The 23333-nt window shown below is 43.9% G+C and overlaps 1 protein-coding gene across 5 annotated transcripts in view; it reads right to left on the reverse strand.

Moving 5' to 3' along the window:
• Positions 1 to 23333, reverse strand: part of LOC138968617 (mitochondria-eating protein-like) — a 42192-nt gene that overhangs the window by 10697 nt on the left and 8162 nt on the right. For 2 of the 5 annotated variants that reach the window (XR_011456238.1, XM_070341214.1), the window contains exons 2-8: positions 21782 to 21887; positions 21151 to 21385; positions 19923 to 20018; positions 18531 to 18560; positions 15764 to 15985; positions 12111 to 12269; positions 5066 to 5273 (exon numbers count right to left, since the gene is read on the reverse strand). Coding sequence is in view for 4 of the 5 variants with exons in the window: in XM_070341214.1 (XP_070197315.1) it covers positions 5066 to 5273; positions 12111 to 12269; positions 15764 to 15985; positions 18531 to 18560; positions 19923 to 20018; positions 21151 to 21385; positions 21782 to 21887 (1056 nt within the window). In the remaining variant the exon portion in view is untranslated. The remainder of the gene's footprint in view (positions 1 to 5065; positions 5274 to 12110; positions 12270 to 15763; positions 15986 to 18530; positions 18561 to 19922; positions 20019 to 21150; positions 21386 to 21781; positions 21888 to 23333) is intronic. The other 3 variants (XM_070341215.1, XM_070341216.1, XM_070341217.1) reach the window with 3 other exon arrangements.

Genomic DNA, 23333 nt, shown 5'->3' on the forward strand with positions numbered 1-23333 from the left:
TTGCCCGGAAGAAACTCTGCTGAGATCATGACCCGATGCGAGTGGCACCACACCAGAACCTCGCACGCCCTGTCTGACAGGGAAAACGACCGAGCTCCTCCCTGCTTGTTGATGTAAGCAGCGACAGTGGTATTGTCCGTGTGCAACCGGATATGTCTGCCGCCCACCAGAGGGAGAAATGCAAGCAAACCGAGGGCAACCGCCTCCAACTCCAGGCGATTGATATGCCAAAGACGCTGGGACTGAGTCCAAAGACCGGAGGCCGCCTGGCCCCCGATGTGAGCCCCCCACCCGGCCATTGACGCATCCGTAAATAGGTCTATGTCCGGAGGGGGCAGAGAGATGGGAACCCCCTGAGAGATCCAGTCTAGGTCCAACCACCGAGCAGTCGCGTGACTGAACCATCCCTGCGTGGGGACGATTTTGTCCCAATCCTGCGAAGCCGGCTCCCAGAGAGAGCTGAGCGCAGCCTGGAAAGGCCTCTTGTACACCCTCCCTAAGGGAACCAGAGTTGCCATAGATTCCATTTGGCCCAGAATCGAGGTAAGGACCCTCACCGAAGCCTGCTGGCTGCCAGCCACGGCCAAAATGAGAGCATGAAGCTTCTGAATTCTCTCCTGCGTAGGCCGGACCGTCCAAGTGACAGTGTCGAACGCCATACCGAGGTAAACAAACCTCTGCGAGGGAGTCAATTCCGACTTCGCTTGGTTCACAGAGAACCCCAGGCTCAGAGCCCGGTTCAACACCACCTGAGTGTTCAAGTGGCACACTGATTGACTCTGATTCAGAATCAACCAGTCGTCGAGGTACGTCCGTAGACGAATACCTCTTTGCCTGATCAGCGCGGCCAACTGCCTGATCACCATAGTGAAAACCCACGGGGCCAGGGACAGCCCGAAGGGCAGAGCCCTGAATTGAAAGATCCGATGACCCCAGCGGAAACGAAGCCACTTTCTGTCCACTTGATGCATAAGGATATGAAAGTAGGCGTCCGTCAAATCCACCGAAGTCACCCAATCTCCCCGGCGTAGGGCCTCCCTGACCGAAGCTGGTGTTTCCATACGAAACTTGATCTTCCGAAGAAACTTGTTCAAGAACGAAAGATCGAGAACAGGCCTCCAGCGGCCCGACGCCTTGGGCACTACAAACAGGCGTCCGTAAAACCCCGGCGAGGAGTGATCCACAATCTCTTCTATAGCCTTCTTGGCCAAAAGAGACCTGATCTCTGTTTCTATGGCCACTCTGGCCTCTTGGCTGGCCGGAAAACGAAAGGGAGGAGGAACCCTGGTCAAGGGAGCCTTTTCCCCCTCCCACAACAGCCGGAATCCCGATCGCACCACCCGTAAAATCCATTGGCTGTGCACTAACACCTGCCACATGGAAATAGCCCTGGTGGGGCCCCCCGCCACCACAAGAGTGGGGGGAACAGGGGTGATGTGATCGGGAGAGCCTCATTGGGGGGAGGGCTTTCGAGCCCCACCCCTCCCCTTCCCGAACGAGGGTTTCTTAGGATAAGGAGCACCCTTAGCTGGTGCGGCCTTATCTCCCTGTTCCTTAGGACGAGAGGAGCTGTGCTGCTTCTTGTTCCAGAAAGGCTTAGAAGAAGACTGAGATTTCTTTGGGATTTTAAACGAAATCCCAACGAGATGTCTGTCTTTAGCCTCCTGAACTTCCCGCTGCCTTGCATCCAGGGCTACTCTACCCAGGAGAGAGCCCTCAACAAAAGGCGAGGAACGCAGCGAGTCAACAGTGGACTGCTGGGAAAAGCCTGCTTGAGAAAGCAGCAAATCACGCCGTGAAAAGACAGCATGAGCATACAGCCTCGCTGAAATGCTCATCCTCTCAGAATTCACCATCCCCAAAGCAGCAAGCAGTATGGAGATGTCACTGGCTGAGGCGTCTTCCCTGAGTCTAAAAGGCTCCAAAGAGCCAGCAACAGCTCGAGTAAGAGCTCGGAGCAAAGACTCTGCCATAGAAGCCAATTCAAGATCAAGACGCCCTATCTCCTCCAGAGAAGAGAGAGAAGCGTCCGAGAACGAGACCCCTTCCTTAGCAGAAGGTTGCTTTGGCAACAAGGCAAGCAACTCCGACGGAATTGGCAAAGTTGCCCTCGGCAAAGCAAAAGTCTGAACAAAGTTCCTTGACTTCACATTCCAGTCCAGCTTTTTCTGCACTAACGGCGAAAAAGCAGTGGCCTGCGCGTTTGACGCTAGCCATGGATCGGCTGAAGCAGGCGCTGTATCATGAGCATGCAACAAAGGGAAAGGAGTTGGCGACAGACCGCTGCCCTGAGGGGCCGGTCGAGCCAAAAGTTGCGACATGTGATAAGCCACGGCAGGCGATTCCACAAAACGAAACGATTGTGAACTCTCCTGCGAAGGCCGAAAATCATTCGCAGCGGATGGTGGAAAAGAGACATCCTGTCCTGAATCCACCACCCCCTCCGGAAAGTAACGAGCTGCCACACAAGCCGCTCTTCTCATGGCTTGCCTAAACCCAAAAGGCAAGACTACACACTCCTCATCTTCCACAGAAGAATCCGAATCCCCAGCCTCTACAGTATCACTGTACACAGGAGGGGAGACAGGAGCAACAAAAGCGTGACCCGATCCCGCTTGCCACCCACCATCCCCCCCTGCCCCACTGGGGTAGAAGGGTAGACAGTAGGCACAGAGGCCCGCCAAGAAGGCGGGGGGAGGGGGCCACCCAACAAAGCCGCGCCAGGCCCATTGTCGGTAGACCGCTGACCGGGCGCTTGGCCCCAACAGTCAAAACCAGTCTGGCCAGTTTGAGCTACCCCGCCCGCTGCATGCGGTGGGAGTTGGCTCGTAGCTGCAGCAAGCGAACCCTGCGAGGGGTAAGACTGAGTGAGAGGCGAGACCGTGAAAGGCCGCCCCCACCCGTCAACCTGCTGTAGTCCCGTTGCCCCACCACCCCACCACCCCTGCTGGGGAGAGGGGCGGCTGCTAGCAGTGGACAATAGCGGCACTGACTGAGACGCCAGTCCAACAGCGGACACCCGATCATGCCCGGCGGGCGAGAAAGGGTGAGCCGCTACACCAGCCCCCACCCAGTCCCGCCCAGTGGGTGGGAAAGAGTGAGAAGCTGACACAGCCCCCTGCCCCCAGTGGGACAAGGTGGGACCAAGCCCAGGCTGTGACTTACCATGCCCCCTCTCTCCCTCTCCCACAAGGGGAGAGAGCTGACTTCCCACTGCAGTGTTGCTAAAAGCAAGCTGAGCGGGAAGAGAAAGAGAGGAAGCAGACCCCCTCTCCTTACGGAGAGAGTGTTCGAGCGCAACCGCAGCACTACCAGAGGCAGAGAGGGAAGGCCCGAACTGGTCAGGTGCACCAAGCAAGTGCGCAGAAGAAATGGCCGCCCGGCCACCCCCCCCATCCGCAGGAGTCGCCGGAGTCGATGACGACGACGACCCCAGCCGAGCCAGGGAGGAAGGATCCCCTACCGCCGGAGGTAGAGGAGGGACCCCAGAGCGAGACGCAAACTGTTGAGAAATAAAATCAAACAATTCGGATTTTAACGAGCCCAGGGCTGAAGGCCCCGGCTCCTCACCCCCATCAGGGGACGCGAGCTGTGAACGAACGGAACCCGTCCTCGGAGGGATAGGAACATCAAACGAAGTGCTATTTGACGGATCTTCTACCCGCATAATAGGCAAATCAACGTTCTTGGCTTTACCCTTAGCTTTAGCTTTCTTAACTGGGCTAAGAGCCTTGTCGCCTTCCAGTCTCGCACTCAGTTTAGCTTTGTTGTCGGCCATTTTAAGACCGGCGAAAAACAGTCACCCAGAACAAAATTATCTGCGTGCGTGTTCAAAACAAAGCTATCAACATTTACATTCCAAACGTAAAAAGGAAAGATCTCACCCAAAAGGTAGACGGACAGGTAGACCCCCAAGAACCGGCTAGTCTCACGGACGAGCAGGCATGTGAAGGCCAAAAGTGAGAGCGAAATTCGGACACGTCCACCGTGTGTTGTCGAAAGTCGAGAATGATTATTACGGATGCTGGCGCTCACGTGGTGCGCAGGGTGTTATGGGTAACCGAGCAAGGTCAGGCCATAGCAACGGCTATGGCGTCGCTTTTAGCTTGGTTACCACCCTACTAAGGGCAGGTAATTTGAGAGGTTTTTCGACATCTAGCATGTGGGACTAAAGTCAATGCATTCATAAGAATTGGAGTAAGAATATGTGATTAAATTTTATATTTTTAATTTTCAGAGCTTGTTTTTAATCCAAATATAACATATTTATATGTTTTTGGAATCAGGAAATGATGTAGAATAAGATGAACGTAAATTTGGATCGTTTTATATAAAAAAAATGTATTACAATTTTTAGATTTTGAATGACCAAAATCATTAATTAATTTTTAAGCCACCAAGCTGAAATGCAATACCAAAGTCCGGCCTTCGTCGAAGATTGCTTTACAAAAATTTCAATCAATTTGATTGAAAAATGAGGGTGTGACAGTGCCGCCTCAACTTTTACAAAAAGCCGGATATGACGTCATCAAAGACATTTATCGAAAAAATTTAAAATAAACGTCTGAGGATATCATACCCAGGAACTCTCATGTAAAATTTCATAAAGATCGGTCCAGTAGTTTACTATGAATCGCTCTACACACACACACAGACACACACAGACAGACACACAAACACCACACACACAGACAGACACACAAACACAAATGTAATTAAAATAAAATAATAAAAAGTGGGCTATTACAAAAGCACATGATCACATGCAGGGGTTATTCTTCATCCCCTTCCTTTTCGTCATCTGTGCAGCTATTCCCAGGGCTTGATTTCTGCCTCTTAAGTTGCATGCAGGCTGACCTATGTCTAGCATCAATCCTTCCCAGCCGCTGTTTCATTACATCTCCAAGTATACCGTGGAAGCATTTGGGCATAACATTTACAAGTGAAGTGAACTTAACAGTGTGCTGGTTGCAGCTGCTAGTGTCCAAATGTTTCCCTCCGCCATGGCCATTTTTAACTGGCCCCTTCCACAACTTAAAGGCAAACCAGGAACAATTGTGCTTACAGAAATAGCAGCAAAGATGATGCGCTGGTTGTTCTCATGATCGTCTGAGTAGCGTCGCAGGGTGTCCATAGCATCCAGGCGGTCCTGAGCGAACATGTCATTGAAGCGTGCAATGAGGTTCTGCTGGCGAATGCGCTGAACTGTATCGTCGATGGACAGAGGGGATGTCATGCCAGGCTTGTAGCGGTAGGAGCTGACGTAGGTTTCGCTGTGTAGGGAAAACAATTAACTTGTTAAACACTGGTGTGTGAATTTAACCCAGTGCACGAAGCACAACAATCACCTTTGGAGAAAAAGTCAGTCAAACATCGTCTTTTCCCACTGAGCGATTTAGTTCACCATCAAAGAATACAAGTCTTTTACAGGCCATTAAAAACCCTTACAGGTTTATTTTAAAACAATTTCCTTTATTGTATCAATTATATTTGCAAGAGAAAAAAGGCATAAACCAAAGAGAGAAGAAAATAGGTTCTTGGCTTAATAATGTTTGTCAATTATAAAAATGATCTGCTCCAAGCATGTGTAATTATATAATGTAAATCAATCAAAGCAGCATTAGCCTTGGCAATTCCTATCGAATTTCTATCACTGAAGCTAAAGGAATCGAAAATTTTAGTAATGAATTTTCATTTGATTAATATACTTACCCAACTTACATATAGCATTTTACTTCAGTCTAGTGCTAGAACGCTGCATCGCATCACCTTGGTAACAAGGGAGGCAACTCTAAAAAAAAGCCACCTTGACCCATAAACAGGACAAAGTCACGTGACTTCCTGACCTTGCCGCCATATTGAACTCATTCGCACGAAGGCGTAGAAAAAACTTCCCTCTTTTTTTAGAACAACCCCACTAGCCGGGAAGGCGGGAGGGAATTAACTATGTGAGTTGGGTAAGTATATTAATCAAATGAAAATTTATTACTAAAATTTTCGATTAAATTACATATCTTATCCCAACTCAGCAGATTGCTAATGAAGGAGGTGGGATGCTCAATCTATGAGAAAGGCAATAATTTGCCCTGCTGCTACCATTGCTGGTAGCGCATTGGAACCGTCCTGTCGCGCGCTGGAAAAGTCGCACAGGTAAAGGTTGATAGAGAGCTTCTACGATCTCCAGTAGGCGGAGTCAAGGACTTCAGAATATCCTACCGATTTAGCACCAACGTAGATATGTCCCTATCTACCCTTGTGTTCAAAGACGATAAGAGTAGTTTTGCTTATGATCTTAAACCCCTTGTATGAGACAGGAAGGAGCATAGTGATATAACTGGTCAGATTCATAATAATGGGTTGCCTATGGCAAGAATCCTATAAAGAGGAAAAACTATAAGACCATCGGAGATGGTTGTCCTAGCTTCTGATGCCTGACTAAGAAGTCTGGCCGGAAACAGAGTGAGATAAAGAGCCTCTATTGAAACCTATACATCTCCCTGCAAGCCAAAGAGTGTGTGAATCTTGCTACCTCTGCGCGCTGTAGCTAGGAGTAAAAGGGAGAACGTTTCGCACGTAATGTTTATGAAGGCTAGCAGAATGTAGCGGTTCAAAATCTGTGGAGCGTAGAAACTCCGATACCAAAAGACTCGGACTTGTCTCGCTGTGATCTTTGGTATTGAACCCTATCTAGCATATGGTCTCTCTGTGAAAAGAGACCTGTCATCTTATAATGCGAGCTAAGCAAGTCACACTGACAAGATTAGGGAGAAGCATAGCCTAATTCACGTAAGGCCTAGAAGTAGGCCCATGTTCTATCTCGCACAGTCTGGACAGAGCCCAAAGGAGAACTGTCCAAGATACAAAAACACTCCCCCCCCCCCCCCCTAAACTTTCCCTTTCGGCTTTATCTCAAAAGGCTAATGAGTGAGGAGGAAGGACCCGTTTGCGAGAGTGTGACGGAATGTCACTGGTCTTTTCAAAGAAAAGGCTGAAGTTCTGAGAGGAAATCAAGCACCAGAGAAGACAACTGTTGTCCTCAATGGCCAAGGGAGTGGTATCAGTGAGAACGAAATACCCATGTCCCTACACGCTGGCTTGAAATAAAGAGGGCGAACTTCTGTTAACCGGGACATGTAACCCTCGCGGGAGCGAAGTACTGCTGAATTTGAGTGTGAGTAAACGACAGTACGATAGCTGCAGCCGTAAGGCCGCAGCTTGAAAGTTAGAAAGAATGCCTGACAGGCCCGTATTCAAAACGGTCACCCATCCCGGTAGTAACCAAGACCGATGCCGCTTAACCTCGGTGGTCGGAACAAGACCGTGTTGCGGCCTTTTGCTGAAAAACGAGAAAGACTATGCCGAGGCTGCAAAGATGAGGGTATACTTTCCCTGTTGCAAAATCAGGAGTGAAACGTCGGGAGTACAGTGGAACCCCTCTCTAAGATCCCCCTCTCTAAGGACTACCCCGCCACAACGACCCCTTTTTTTTTAACCGATGTGTTTCCTTATATAGTTGTCACCAGTGTAGCGACCACCCCGCTCTAACGTCTAAGGACCGACCTAACAGCTTGTGCAACGACTTTGTCAGACAAAGCCAAGACTCTCAGTCAGCGTAACGCATCACTGACAAACCGGTTATAACCAGTTATAACCGTCTCGCGTAAGCAAAGGCACTAAACCGCTGAGAGGTGTGATGGTTGGGTGGGCTGAGTAAACATCACAAACCAATCATCGAGATCAAAGGCAGGTCCATTGTGATAGCTGGGTGGCCTTGTTAAAAGACACTGACCTTCTTCCCAGGGGTCATTGACCCAGTTTTAGCTACGAGAGGTGGTTCCCCTTTCATATCTGAGAGAGGAAACACTTCCTGCACCCGGGTCAGTGACCGAGTTTAACCTATGGGGAGTTTAACCTATGGCCCGATCTCTTTGATGTCTTGAGAGGAAACTTGGCCAGGGTACTGGGATGTGAGGGTAGTACATGCACCAAAACTGGTGGACACCATCGACAATGTCAAACATGAAATCGAAGCAGTTTGCTTGAGGAAACGGTCGTCAGCAACTCAAACTTCTCTGTTTTCTTTTTTTAAGAAAATCTGAGGTGACTTTCTTTGTGGCCCCCTGACCCCGCCCCCTCCCTCTGTAAGGACCCCCCTCCATAAGGACCGATTTTTGTCAACATTTTCAAGGTCACTAGAGAGGGGTTCCACTGTATTGAAGCCTGATTGCGTGCTAGTTCTATGTTAACCCAGCCCGCCATTGAGAAAGACACGTGAGGGTATCAGTAACCATATTGCTGATCCGCTCTCAAACCATGCTCCTATCGCTCCCCATCCCGAGGGAGGGGTGCGTGAGCGTCTTTTGAGTTTTCAGTTTCCCGATGACCGTAACGCTAGAGGCATTACATGGAGTTAGTTCTGAAGCCTTGATAAAATATCCTCAAGGTAAGAGAACTGGCCTAGGGATAGAGAAGGTCTCTATTATACCAAGGTTTCGTTAACTATAAGTAATTCAAGTGCTAGAAACCTGAAGTTGGGTAAGCGCTGAGGGAAAAGGTAAGTTGTACCCTCCCTCTGCCCTTTGTGCGAAAATCGGCACCGCCTATATTGCCGCTAGAAAGCGTGCAGAGAGACCTGAGAAAGTATCCAAAGCTGATCAATCCCTGAACTGGAGTGCCGTGATTCAGCCTTCAGAGGAAAAGAGGGGTAGGCGCGGTAAAGCCGGAAGCCCATACCATACTGTGACAAGTGTGACATCACTTTGATGGCTTAGCCGAGAAGGCTTGAGAATTTAACAGGGCGAACAAATGCGTACTATTCTGCGATGTAGGAGAAAACTCCTAGCACATTGCAAAGTTAAGAAAAATCCAGGGGCCGCCGCAGTGAAGGCTACAAAAAGAGTGTAGCTTGTTAACTCACGGGAGAAGGCCCTGAGAGGCGTAATGCCGAAGTTGAATCACTGAACCACAAGGAATGTGTTACTATAAGTTCACTGTCTTTTGCGTATGAGAAAAAAACAAACCCAATGCTAAAAGCTTCTGTGCCAAACCTAAGTTTCACCACATGATGGTGTCCTTAGTTCTTTCCGTAACCTCTTAAAATGAAACGCTGAAACTAAGGAATTTCTGCGAGTCCTTTGTGTTGCCCAGCGAAAGTCGCTGACAGAAGCCACTACCGTAATGTTCCGTCTGAGAGGTTACGGACAGTGACTCAGTGACCCTAAAGATTTTTGAGCCAGAATATGCACTAGTAAGTTGGACATGTTCTGGCGAGCTGTCGGAAAACCAAAGCTTATGACTCTTATGAGAAAGCGAGCGATTCCGTAAACCGTAAAAGCTGAGTTTGCTTTAATAGCTTGACTTGTTTTTCGCCGCTTAGGCGAAAAATTAGTGGCCTTAGCAGCTTCATCCGAGAAGGAGGAAAAGAAGAGGTATGCAGCTTCACCATAGATGGGCGTACATACCGCAAAGCTGCCTAAGCCAGAGGGTCTGACCCTATATGTGTGCTTGCTTGGCTTCATTATCTTGCCTAATCTGAGGCAGAATGTGGCGCTGAAGCAGTTCCCGTTTTTTTGCCAGAAGATGGGGAGGAATGCAACGTAGCGTAGACGTGCGAACACTCCCCTGGTGAACACAAAAAGCAAAGAGTGCCGGAGTAGATCCGCCTCTTACTTGTACCTTGAGCCAAGCGATGGCTGACCAAGCAAGCAACCCTCTGTGAAAGGAGAAGACTAAAGTGACTCAAAGGTGACTTTATCTTCAATCCTAGACCAAGAGAGAAAGAAGAACCTGCGCGCGTGCACGGACTGTGCAAAGAGAAGCGCTGGGAGGCTCAGCTGCTCAGCAGACTTTAGCCAAAGTGGCTAGCAGCGTCATGACATCCGTCTCCCCCGCGTCACGACGAAACTCGAAGTTGACAAGAGCAGAGGAGATGGAGCCCGAGAGAGCTAGATCTTTGCAAAGTTTCCGAAAGAGAGGATAACTTGAAAATATCATGTGCTTATTCCCTCAGAGACAAGAAGAGGACTCAGTGTAAGGTACAGCTCTGTTCTACTGTAGCGCAGCCGTCTTCCCTAAGCGTACGAAAAAGCGGCGTATGGCTGCCTAAATGGCCGGGTAAAAACGGTCATACACGTAAAAGCCATGGGAGTTTCAGCCCATGAACGAACAAACAAACAAACATAGTAAAGTCCCTCCCACCTACCCCGCTTTAGATCCCCTAAAAATAAAAGGGCGCTTCGAGTGAATGAATAACATGGCGGCGAGAGCACGCATGCGCAATGCATGTTAGGAGGTAACCATTGGCCAGAAATGGACATGTGACCGTCAAGGCCGTTCTATTTTTAGGGTTACTACCAGGGTGGAGCGTAGTTTCAGCGTTCTAGCACTAAACTGAAGTAAATTGCTATATGTGAATTGGGATAAGATATGACAATTTAATTCTTGTATTATAGAGAAGACCTTCAAATACTTATGCAATTACTAGTAGAAATTCAATCCAGCTCAGCACTATATATACATAAGTGTCATTATAACAACACAAGACAAGACAATAAATTTCACAGTAAGCTTAGGCCAAAAAAAAAAAAGTTGTATGTTTCTGGTAACATGGCTACAAAAAATAGGGTAGGTAGGTAGGGATTTTTTATTTTGTTGTTGTTGTTGTTGTTGGTCAGGGTAGAAAATAACTATAATACAGTGACGCAAAGAGACTGGACTTACTATACAAAGAGAAAGACAACACATTACAAAACAAATGAGACAAAAGGGATGCGGGGTTATCCCCCTTGTGTCATCTGCCGTCTGTTACTTTCGTTTTGACGCTTTTTTTTTTTTTACAAATGCAATTAAAAAAAAGTCTAGGGTCGGCGGGAAAAAAACTAGGTAGGGTCGGGTGACCAGAAACATACAATTTTTTTTGGGGGGGCCTTAATATCAATTCACTCACCACATAAGAAAGCAGAATAATTGACACAGTGTGTTTGCAGACAAGCCAGGGTCAGGGTTTTATTAGTAAACACTCCAGGCAAAGCCACAAATCATTAAAATTAATCATAAGGATCACGCAAACATTCTTTTCCTTCCTCATACATCAAACAGTCCGATGTACTTTAATTACCAGCTGAACATTAGGCTTAAACAGAAATGTGCAATTTCTACTCAGTTTTACTAGCACTCAGCTGTTCCACTAGCTAGGACCATAAAGTTCCACTAGCTAGGACCATATTAAGTCTAAAAAAAGTGTCATCAAGGCTGAACAATATTCTAACCTTAAACTTTATCCTATTACACTGTGGCTCGTGTTTGTACTCTACGGTGTTAATACTGAAGGCTAACTCAATAAGAAAACTATTCTGCCATCTAGTACAATTTATATACTTCTTTCTTCTTAAAAAAAATATTGATACATTAATATATATGGAGTGGATAAACATGTAACACTGAGAGACAGAGAGCTTACAAAAAAAACCAAAGGGATACTACAATTATTCACTGTGAAAAAGCAACGACATGGATTTGCTATGGCAGAGGGTTTGACCACGAGGGACCAAAAATCATGGGAATTACCCACACCACAAGCAAGCTGTTTGACATGATATAAACTTAAAGCAAGAAAAGTACTGGTGGGGAATTAATGTGATTTATATACATGCAAAATCCATCGAACGCAGAAGAAGAAGAAGAAGATACATGCAAAATCAAATGATGGGCACATATATTATAAGCATTAAACCTCGGATGCATTTAAAAACACAAAAAACAAAACTTAGTAGGTTGGGGCAACAGCTTTTAAATTCATGCAAGCAAATTGGAGCTGATTACATTCATTGACTTTTGCAACACTTTGAACTATTTAATCTAGAATGCACTTTCAGTTCTAAATATTCCGGCATAAGTTGAGGAAAAAGCACTACAAGAAAGACATTTACAAAGAAAACCAGATTGCTTGGGATTGCATAGCAGGGTGTGGAAGTAGCAAAGCAGGAAGGGCGACTGAGAAGCAACCAAACCATTCATCATGCGTGGGGGGAGGAGGAGGAGGATGGTGGGTGGTGGAAGGAAGATGACTTCAGGGAAAGGGGGTGTGGGGAAAGGGGGCAACAGCCACATACCTATAGTCAGGCATCGGGTCGGGCAGAGACACAGGGCGGGGTTTTCCCACAGTGCTGAAGTAAAGCTCGTCCTTGAGGGTCTGAATCTTGCGTTCGTAATCGTCCACCAGACCACACCTAATGCGCATGCGGGAAATCTCGTCATGGGCGTCTGCCAGCCTGGCGTCCGCAGGGGAGAAGACAAGAGAGACATTCATAGCTTGTGCAAGACAATGAGCATTTCACCGAGAGGTTTTACAAATATCTGCAGGCAGGTATAGCCGAATGAAGCATTGCTGCATTGTCCAATAAAGCTTTGGAGAAAAGAATGTTGATATTATAGGTTTACATTTAACAACCATTAAGACATTGTGTTATTAATGTCAAAAGATATGACAGTCATTTGTGACATTCACTAAAAGAACATGAATTAGCTCTTGTTACTTTAGCATCACATATGATCTTTTACTGGATTAATTTCTCATTTAATTCATAATAATCTCTTGAAAATCTATGCCATTATTCTCTAAAATTTCAAATTTTGTCCACAAACTTCTAATTGGTAAATCCTCAAAAGAAAATCAGATGCAAAAATAGATCGAAAAGTGTGTCTGGAAAAAGACAATGTAAGGACAATAATGTGAAACTTGTGCACAAATGACTCTCCAATATCTGAATATGTCGATCAACACAAATGATACAAAAGTTGGTGAGACAACTGACACTCCAAATACACTGATTACTGTTGGTAAGATAAAACAATCTGACAAATAAACATAACACGGTCAGTAAAAACAACAATGCATTGAACAAGATGCAATCTTTCTCAGGATCATTTAAATCTCCTTAATATCAATGAAAGAACAATTCCCAACAACAACAACAACAAGAAGGGCAAAGCCCATACGACTCACATGCTTGACCTTGACCTTTACATAGCAATGACATCATACACTAAGAACTGCTTTACACATTTTTCCTACCAAAATACATGTGACCTTGACCCAAGGTCAAGGTCATCCAAGGTCATGCAACACAAAGCTGTTAATTCAAGACATAGGAAGTACAATGGTGCTTATTGGCTCTTTCTACCATGAGATATGGTCACTTTTAGTGGTTCACTACCTTATTTTGGTCACATTTCATAAGGGTCAAAGTGACCTTGACCTTGATCATATGTGACCAAATGTGTCTCATGATGAAAGCATAACATGTGCCCCACATAATTTTGTAAGTTTGAAACAGTTATCTTCCATAGTTCAGGGTCAAGGTCACTTCAAAATATGTATACAATCCAACTTTGAAGAGCTCCTGTGACCTTGACCTTGAAGCAAGGTAAACCAATCTGGTATCAAAAGATGGGGCTTACTTTGCCCTATATATCATATATAGGTGAGGTATTGAATCTCAAAAACTTCAGAGAAAATGGGAAAAATGTGAAAAATAGCTGTTTTTTAGACAACATTTATGGCCCCTGCGACCTTGACCTTGAAGCAAGGTCAAGATGCTATGTATGTTTTTTGGGGCCTTGTCTTCATACACCATCTTGCCAAATTTGGTACTGATAGACTGAATAGTGTCCAAGAAATATCCAACGTTAAAGTTTTCCGGACGGACGGACGGACGGACGGACGGACGGACGGACGACTCGGGTGAGTACATAGACTCACTTTTGCTTCGCATGTGAGTCAAAAATGTACAGGAATGGTTATCTGAACTGACCACATATTTACGGCAACAATTAGACCATTTAACATCAGGCCTAATATGTCACTAGTTTCAAAATGTTCGTTTTTTCCTAAATGACATAGGAAGAATTAAACAAGTCGCGTAAGGCGAAAATACAACATTTAGTCAAGCTCAGTCGAACTCACAGAATGAAACTGAACGCATTGCATTTTTTCTGCAAGACCGTACACTCGTAGCATCGTCTGTCCACCGCTCGTGGCAAAGGCAGTGAAATTAACAATCCAGAAAAGCGCGGTAGCGGTTGCGCTGAGGAGGATAGCACGCTTTTCTAAATCTCTATTCTTTTTAACTCTCTGAACGTGTTTTTAATCCAAACATATCATATCTACATGTTTTTAGAATCAAGAACAGACATGGAATAAGATGAAATTGTTTTTAAATCGATTTCGGAAATTTAATTTTGATCATAATTTTTATATTTTTAATTTTCAGAGCTTGTTTTTAATCCGAATATAACATATTTATATGTTTTTGGAATCAGAAAATGATGAAGAATACGATAAACGTAATTTTGGATCGTTTTATAAAAAATATTTTTAATTACAATTTTCAGATATGTAATGACCAAAGTCATTAATTAATTTTTAAGCCTCCAAGCTGAAATGCAATACCAAAGTCCGGCCTTCGTCAAAGATTGCTTGGCCAAAATTTCAATCAATTTGATTGAAAAATGAGGGTGTGACAGTGCCGCCTCAACTTTTACAAAATGCCGGATATGACGTCATCAAAGACATTTATCGAAAAAATGAAAAAAAGTCTGGGGATATCATACCCAGGAACTCTCATGAAAAATTTCATAAAGATCGGTCCAGTAGTTTACTCTGAATCGCTCTACACACACACACACACACACACACCACGACCCTCGTCTCGATTCCCCCCTCTATGTTAAAACATTTAGTCAAAACTTGACTGATGTAAAAAGAGAACAAAATCAACTTCATCTTTTAGCAGACTACTGTCTCTACAATAAAAAATCTGTTCCTAAAAAATGCATTTAAATATTCCATTTGTTATAATACAGTGTACTACTTAATCCATCTCTAGGTTTTATAACAAACAAACAAAATGAATAAAAGATTAAAAAAAAGAAAGACATTAGATCTGTTTCTTCCACTGACAGGTGAATTTACAGACTACATACAGAAAAAATGTCTAATTAGTATTCTAACACCTTGCAATATTACCTATCTAAACTAAATTCTATATTTTAAAGAAACAGCCTTTTCAACAGCATTTATAGCTCTGACACTGCTTTAAAGGACTTCAGAATTGGTTAGAACAGGCGCATACATTAAATTTATCTTTCGAAGAACATGAAGTCTGCATAATTTTATCTAGTTTTCATCTTCTCTACCTGCCAGAGGGTGAAGAAAATGTGAGAAAGATTGCAAGCATGTCTTTTAGTTAAGACTCAGTATAAGTTTGCAGCGGCCTTCTGAAAGACTCAGCCAAGACATGAACAGCAGCTGAAAAAAGTATAACCACACACGAATCTTCAGTCGACCAGAGATGCTGTTGGTGTCCGCAGTTGACAAAATGCCCCAACTTTTTTCAAATCGCCCAGAACTTTCCAGTGATTTTAACAAATCTGTCAAACTATTTTCTGCATGTGTGGGAAAGAACTGACGTCAAGGACTGTCTTCAATTTCTGAAAAATTACGAAACTTTCATGGCTTTATCGTCAAATTTACCAAAGAAATTTAATCTTCGCAACGCAACATCCCTGGTCAACACATTAGATAAGAAATACAGTTGACAAAGAACAAAAGTCATGCCTAAGTAGATCACCAAGAGCAAGCAAGAAGGACACTGCATGGATCAGAAAACTGCAAACAAGCTTACGTACGACGGCAAAGAAACTAAAGTGTGAGATTTTAGCCACTGAGTAAAGGTTGGTTACCGCGACGGCGAGGCCACCTTACCAATCAGTGTTATCATAGTCAAGCAGTTTGCTGGACAGATGAGAGAACCGAGGGGAGAGCCTGGGGGAGAGCTTGAGTGGCGGTGGGGAAGTGACCAGACGGTCTCGCCGAGTGGTCAAGAGGCCTATGTCGTCCCTCAAGCGTCTGACCTCTGACTGGTAATCGTTTAACAAGCCTGCTTTGGAATGCAGAGCTTTGTTCTCCTCCTCGAACTCTGCTAGTCTGAGAGAAATTACGACAACGGTGGAGTAAGTAAACACTCAACCCAATTAGAAATAGATTTTAGAAGCAGAAGAAAGATGTGAGCTCACAGCAAGTACAGTGGTACCTGTGTCATCCCAATTAGAACATCCTCAACCCAATCAAGAGGCCCTACATTCCTGGTAACTTTTCATGAGAGGAATACTGTGCCAGGGGCTTCACTGGGCATCAGCAATAAAAATGCTTCATGAACATTCCAACTTAATTCAAACTGACAACTTTTGTCACCATTTAGGCAGAAATGCCAAAACGTTTTCACAGTAGGAGAACGGTGCAGGGCATGAAGGACTGCCTAAAACTCGGAAAAATGTATGTGCTTTTGCACAGCCGTTGAAGCAATTTTTTCACAGAAAATGAATCCTTGCAACATTCTTGCTTTATCATCACAATATCAGACAAAGGAAAACACAAAATGTCTTTCAATGGGACTGGTGTCATCTCATCGAATGGGACAACACTTGAGGTACCACTGTACTTCTTTCTGTTTCAGAGTCAACTATTAAAGGTGATAGTTATTCTGACAGGGCTGTCAGTTACTGTGAGCTTAATTCCCTGCCATAAAATCCTGCAGCCATGTGAAAGATTTCACTTAAATCCCAGATACTATTGTTCACTGTCTGAAATAGAGAAACGTTGTACTTGATACTGTGCAACATCTATGATGTTGGACTTGCAAACGCTGCAAACAGAATGCAAGAAGTGATACAGTGGAGTCCAGCTATAACGAACCCGGTTATAAAGAAATCCCGCTTTTAACGAACTGCCATTGATTTCCCGGCAGACAGCCTTCTATTTCTTACTTGTTACTTTCCGGCTACATCGAACCTTTTGAACTCATTTGCATAACGAACCCCTCTTTTAACAAACACGTTTTCATCGCCCCAGAGCCATTTTGTCTCTAAAAGTCACAAGGCTACAACGAACTGATGTCAATAATTGTCTCCAAAGACAAAAATACACAAACACAAGTAAAAGTATACCGGTAACAAACCGTCGAAGAATGAAAATAAGCCGCAGATCAAAGGAAGAATACAGAGTGGAAATATGTGTGCGGCCAGATCAAAGGCAGGTCCATTGTGATGCCTTGTTTATCATAGACACTGACCTTCTTCCCAGGGGTCAATGACCCAGTTTTAGCTATGAGAGGTGGTTCCCCTGTCATATCTGAGAGAGGAAACACTTCCTGGACCGGGGTCAATGACCGAGTTTTATCTATGATCCGACGGGCGCTGTGGCGTGGTGGTAAGACGTCGGCCTCCTAATCGGAAGGTCGAGGGTTCGAATCCCGGCCGCGGCCGCCTGGTGGGTTAAGTGTGGAGATTTTTCCGATCTCCCAGGTCAACTTATGTGCAGACCTGCTAGTGGCTTATCCCCCTTCGTGTGTACACGCAAGCACAAGACCAAGTGCGCACGTAAAAGATCCTGTATTCCATGTCAGAGTTCGGTGGGTTATAGAAACACGAAAATACCCAGCATGCTTCCTCCGAAAGCGGCGTATGGCTGCCTAAATGGCGGGGTAAAAACGGTCATACACGTAAAATTCCACTCGTGCAAAAACACGAGTGTACGTGGGAGTTTCAGCCCACGAACGAAGAAGAAGAGAAGAAGAAGATCTATGATCTAGGAGAGAGTCAGTCTCCTTTCATGCCTGAGAAGAAACACTGGTGTGTGCTGAGATCAAAGGCAGGTCCTTTGTGACAGCTGGGTGGCCTTGTCAACAGACAGGACCTTCTTCCCGGGGTCAATGACCCAGTTTTTTACTTGGGGGGGGGGGGGGGGGGGGGGGGCGGCGGTCTTTTTGATGCCTTGAGAGGAAATATGGCCAGGGTAGCACTCCCTGCACCGGGTCAGTGACCGAGTTTAACCTATGGGCGGTCAGTTTCTTTGATGTCTAGAGAGGAAACATGGCCAGTTGTTTGACTGGTACTCAGGCGGTCTCTTTGATTTTTATCCTATTTTGATACACTCCAGGAAAAAAGTCGCCCCTTATTACCCGGAAAATACGGTACATGCTTTTACACGACTTTTTAAATTTTACTTCTAAAATTACAGTAAAGTGAACATTTGAACTATGCCTCTCTATGGATTATATTATGAAGCTGTTGAAAACATGCAGAGATTGTACTCTCCAAGGAAAGATCGATGGGACGATCATTTGAAGGTGAGTGGGAAAACTTGTCTTGAGGCCATTTAGAGTTGAAAACTCTACAGCGAATTACTGATATAACGAACTAAAATTGATCTCCCTTGAGATTCGTTGTACCCGGACTCCACTGTAGTTTAATCTTTAATTCACATAAATCTGTTCTCCAAACTTGAAAAAACATCACATCTGATGGGTAAAAAACCAATGAATCCATTCTCTTAAATGCGTCATCACATTCCCATTCGTACTTTCTGGTGTAAAACAAAAGCATTAAATCATACTGAAAAATCTGATGCTGTCGTTGAGAACAACGTAAGCATTTAAAACTGAAAAGCACTATATTTCTACCATCTGCATTACCCAGGACGTTTTTCCTTAAAATCCACATGTCTGAAAAAGAAACATTGAGGTTACCATGACAAACATTTTCCGTAATTTTGATTTATTATGCTGCACTGGATAGTGCATGTACCTACTGTACACAAGAAAGAGATAAAAAAAAAATTGAAAAAATGAACAGCAAGAAAATTATGACATGAATTACAATTACCATATTGTACATAAAACAGGTACTGTTACACAGGGATGAGAGGATACAGGCTAATACAGTGGAATCGCCCTCTAAGCCCAAATCCCCCCCCCCCCCCCCCCACAACTGCAGATCGACCTCCATCTTTTCAAGAGCCGCTCTCAGGATTTTCTTCCCATGGTGATGCCCATGTAATTTAACATCAATTTTCAGTCTCTCTCTTTCTTTTAACCCCTTCACTGCCCACCCCGTATGTAATACGTGGTCATTTTCGGTTTGTCGTACGCCCATAACCGTATCTCGTACGTGGGATTTGTGTCAACAACATTTCAGGACATTTCTGAAAACTAAATGGGAGGTAACCACTGTCCAAGTACTTGTAGGGGTTCTAAACACAGTTCTTTCCCATAGACCGTTCGGATAAGTTACTACCACGTGTTGAAAACTGTGTTACAAATGTAGAACCGACTATAGCATTCAGCCGCCATTCACAATGGCGGCCGAAAGTCGGACCTCAACTCGTAGACCTGTTTTCAAGTGATACAGTGTTCTGGAAGCTCTACAAGAAGTGATTTATGGATTACCACACAGAAGAATACTTTTATGGGCTGTAATGTGAGTACCTGATGTTTGACACCAGTTTTAGCAGTGTTTTGTGTGGTTTTACGTGCTGCAATGTGTGTGTGTGTAAGTCCGGAAACTGTAATTTTTGACAAAAATGGTCATTATATCAATTTTTACTATAACAATCACAAACAAAGTCCAATGATCATGTCATCCTATAATAGCCAAGGGTATAAGCTAAACACATGCCAAAGATCTAAGAGATATCTCAATAAATGATCGAGCAGTGAACAGATTAGTGAACCTACCGAAGAAAGCGAAATTTTGCCCTGGCACACAGCAATACCAAAATGCTGTTATACTGTGGCAGTGAAGGGGTTAAGACTGATTTTCACAGATTTAAAAGGAGGATTCCACTGTACAAAAAGTAAGAGAAAAGCTATCCCTGAGAACAAATTATAAATAGGACAGCCCAGAAACACAAAACAAACACAAATGACGTTGAAAATAACATCAACAGTAAAGCTCGGCTTTCCATTCTTTCTCCCAGAGATAGCTGCCTGGAGCCACATTCAGACAAGCCAAAAATATAGTCTCTAGTGTTTGCATGATAACAATTAATTGCTTGACGAAAACAAAAGGTTCAAACCCTGACTCACTTGCGTTTGAGGTCCTTAACCTCCAGTTCTGTGAACATCTTGTCACTGGTGGACGAACGCATGCTGCGGTCAAGCTCGATCTTTGTCTCCTGCAGTCTAGAAAGAAAGAAAGGTAACAAATCATTGCAGATTAGTTTTCCTCTACACATTACGTTATATGACGTCTTATATCGCGCGCGTATCTCCAGACTCGGACTCAAGGCGCAGGGATCTATTTATGCCATGTGAGATGGATTTTTTTTTACACAATTTACATCACGCATTCACATCGACCAGCAGATCGCAGCCATTTCGGCGCATATCCTACTTTTCACGGCCTATTATTCCAAGTCACACGTGTATTTTGGTGGACATCTTTTATCTATGCTTAACCAATTTTGCCAGGAAAGACCCTTTTGTCAATCGTGGGATCTTTAACGTGCACACCCCAATGTAGTGTACAACAACAGAACACACTCCATCACTGCCCTTCTTTAAAAGTCTTAAATACACAGGTACCTGCAATAAAAGGACGTCCCTGAGACCAGTTAAAAGTGTTTCTACAAAGCAGGTGGCCTGTCAATGACAGGTATATTTCGGTCAAAATTATAGACAAAGGAACTACAGAAGGTGTCCTTCCATGGCAGGTGTCCACTCATCAGAGGGGCCTCACATCGCAGGTAACACTGTATTACCAAATAGCAATGGCATTTCAATAGCATCAGTCAAAACAAAGAATGCAATTAATTTGGCTGATTAATTTTGTAATTGTTTTAAGCAGCTAAAGACCAAAGAATCGTATCTGAGCTTCACACACTCTCTTCTTGCCAGTGGATAGTATGTGTATGGTATATATTGACTGTCTTTCAGGAAATTGCATAAGGAAACCGGTCGAGCCACATTCCAGGAAACAATGGGGAAGATGGCGCTTAATGAAATACACTACCAATAAGGCCAAGAAACACAGACACAGCTCGCACGAGTTCCAGTCAATAAAGAGCTAAATGTGCCGGCTTGTGTAAATAAAAAGCAAACCTCAATAAACAAGACCAAACAAACAAAGTTACCGACCTACAAACCCTGATATTTTTGGCCTTATCATCAGAAACACACATATCATTGTTTTGGGCCTTAATGCCTCTCAGGAAACTGCTCAAGGAAAGATGTCGAGCTACATTCCAGGAAAATGTCAGGGAAGAAGGCACTTAAAATAATACAATACCAATTAAGATTTCATTAAACCACATACTCATCCTTGAGGTCCTGGTTCTCCACCTGGAAGTCCTTCAGGTCCGCCTCCAGTTCGTTCATGGACTTCTCATACATGTCCTGAAGGTCGGCCAGCTCACGGTCCTTGGCCGCAGCCTCAGCCAGCACGGAGAGCGAGGTGTCCGCAGTGACCGCCCCGCCTGAGGTAAAGAAGTTCTGACCCAGCCATGGCAACAGCCGGGACTTGATGATGTTTGTGCCACCATACAGACCACCTGGAAATGGTAAGCGCATGTTTTACAAGAGATTGCCTTTCAGCATAGAAGAAAAAATAAAAATAATTAAATTTGCCAATATAAGTTATTAAAAGCCATCAGTAATTATCCTGGTGTGGGCAGCTGCAGGCGAGCATGCATACACTTCTTAAAAATACGATAAACTAATTGAGAAAAAAGGGAAAAAAACAAGCTAGTGTCATTGAGATTAATAACGAAACAAGGTCATTCATCATAAAAATGCAGAAAATGAAACTAAATCGCTTTTCATAGCTGTTTCAGTTTCATTATCAAAGACATGTGGTTTCGAAACAGTGGAGGAACAGCGAAAATATAGATGATTGCATTTTATCGAGAATTAACCAGAAAGGCCGACTGGGTGAATGAACTTTATACCTTCCTGGGCACACAGGCTTAGTAGTTTGAACAGCTGCCCCTGCACTTTGGCGTTCAGTTCAATGATCTCGCAACATCTTGCCGAGTTCTGGTCACAAGAATTTACCTGAAACAAACAATTAAGTAAAACACTTTAATTCAAAGTCTTCTAATTGAATCTTAAGTTACAATTATATGCACAATTTATCAAAAGACAAAGTCATATCAATGCATGATTATTTAAATCACAATATAAGCATGCGTCCACATTAAAACACTCTTGATCCTACCAATTACGCCCAGTCCAACTGCATCGAAAGTGGGAGCTGCATGAAAGCAATTAGAAAGGACCACAGTAAACCAGAACAAGTCGCGTAAGGCAAAATTACAACATTTAGTCAAGCTGTCGAACTAACAGAATGAAACTGAACTCACTGCATTTTTACAGCAAGAGCGTATACTCGTAGCATCGTCAGTCCACCGCTCGATGCACAGGCAGTGAAATTGACAAGAAGAGCGGGGTAGTATAGTTGCGCTGAGACTGAGGATTGCAGCACGCTTTTTCTTTATCTCTATTCTTTTTAACTTTCTGAGCGTGTTTGTAATCCAAACATATCACATCTATATGTTTTTGGAATCAGGAACCCACAAGGAATAAGATGAAATTGTTTTTAAATCGATTTCGGAAATTTTATTTTAATAATAATTTTTATATTTTTAATTTTCAGAGCTTGTTTTTAATCCGAATATAACATATTTATATGTTTTTGGAATCAGAAAATGATGAAGAATAAGATAAACGTAAATTTGGATCGTTTTTTTTATTTTACAATTTTCAGATTTTTAATGACCAAAGTCATTAGTTAATTTTTAAGCCACCAAGCTGAAATGCAATACCGAAGTCCGGCCTTCGTCGAAGATTGCTTGGCCAAAAGTTCATCAATTTGATTGAACAAGAAGGGCAAAGCCCATACGACTCACATGCTTGACCTCGACCTTTAGGGTAACTAAACCTAGCAATGACATCATACACTAAGAACTGCTTTACACATTTTTCCTACCAAAATACATGTGACCTTGACCCAAGGTCAAGGTCATCCAAGGTCATGCAACACAAAGCTGTTAATTCAAGACATAGGAAGTACAATGGTGCTTATTGGCTCTTTCTACCATGAGATATGGTCACTTTTAGTGGTTCACTACCTTATTTTGGTCACATTTCATAAGGGTCAAAGTGACCTTGACCTTGATCATATGTGACCAAATGTGTCTCATGATGAAAGCATAACATGTGCCCCACATAATTTTTAAGTTTGAAACAGTTATCTTCCATAGTTCAGGGTCAAGGTCACTTCAAAATATGTATACAATCCAACTTTGAAGAGCTCCTGTGACCTTGACCTTGAAGCAAGGTAAACCAAACTGGTATCAAAAGATGGGGCTTACTTTGCCCTATATATCATATATAGGTGAGGTATTGAATCTCAAAAACTTCAGAGAAAATGGGAAAAATGTGAAAAATAGCTGTTTTTTAGGCAACATTTATGGCCCCTGCGACCTTGACCTTGAAGCA

The sequence above is a fragment of the Littorina saxatilis genome, linkage group LG6, assembly GCF_037325665.1.
Source record: "Littorina saxatilis isolate snail1 linkage group LG6, US_GU_Lsax_2.0, whole genome shotgun sequence".
NCBI classification, from domain to species: domain Eukaryota; kingdom Metazoa; phylum Mollusca; class Gastropoda; order Littorinimorpha; family Littorinidae; genus Littorina; species Littorina saxatilis.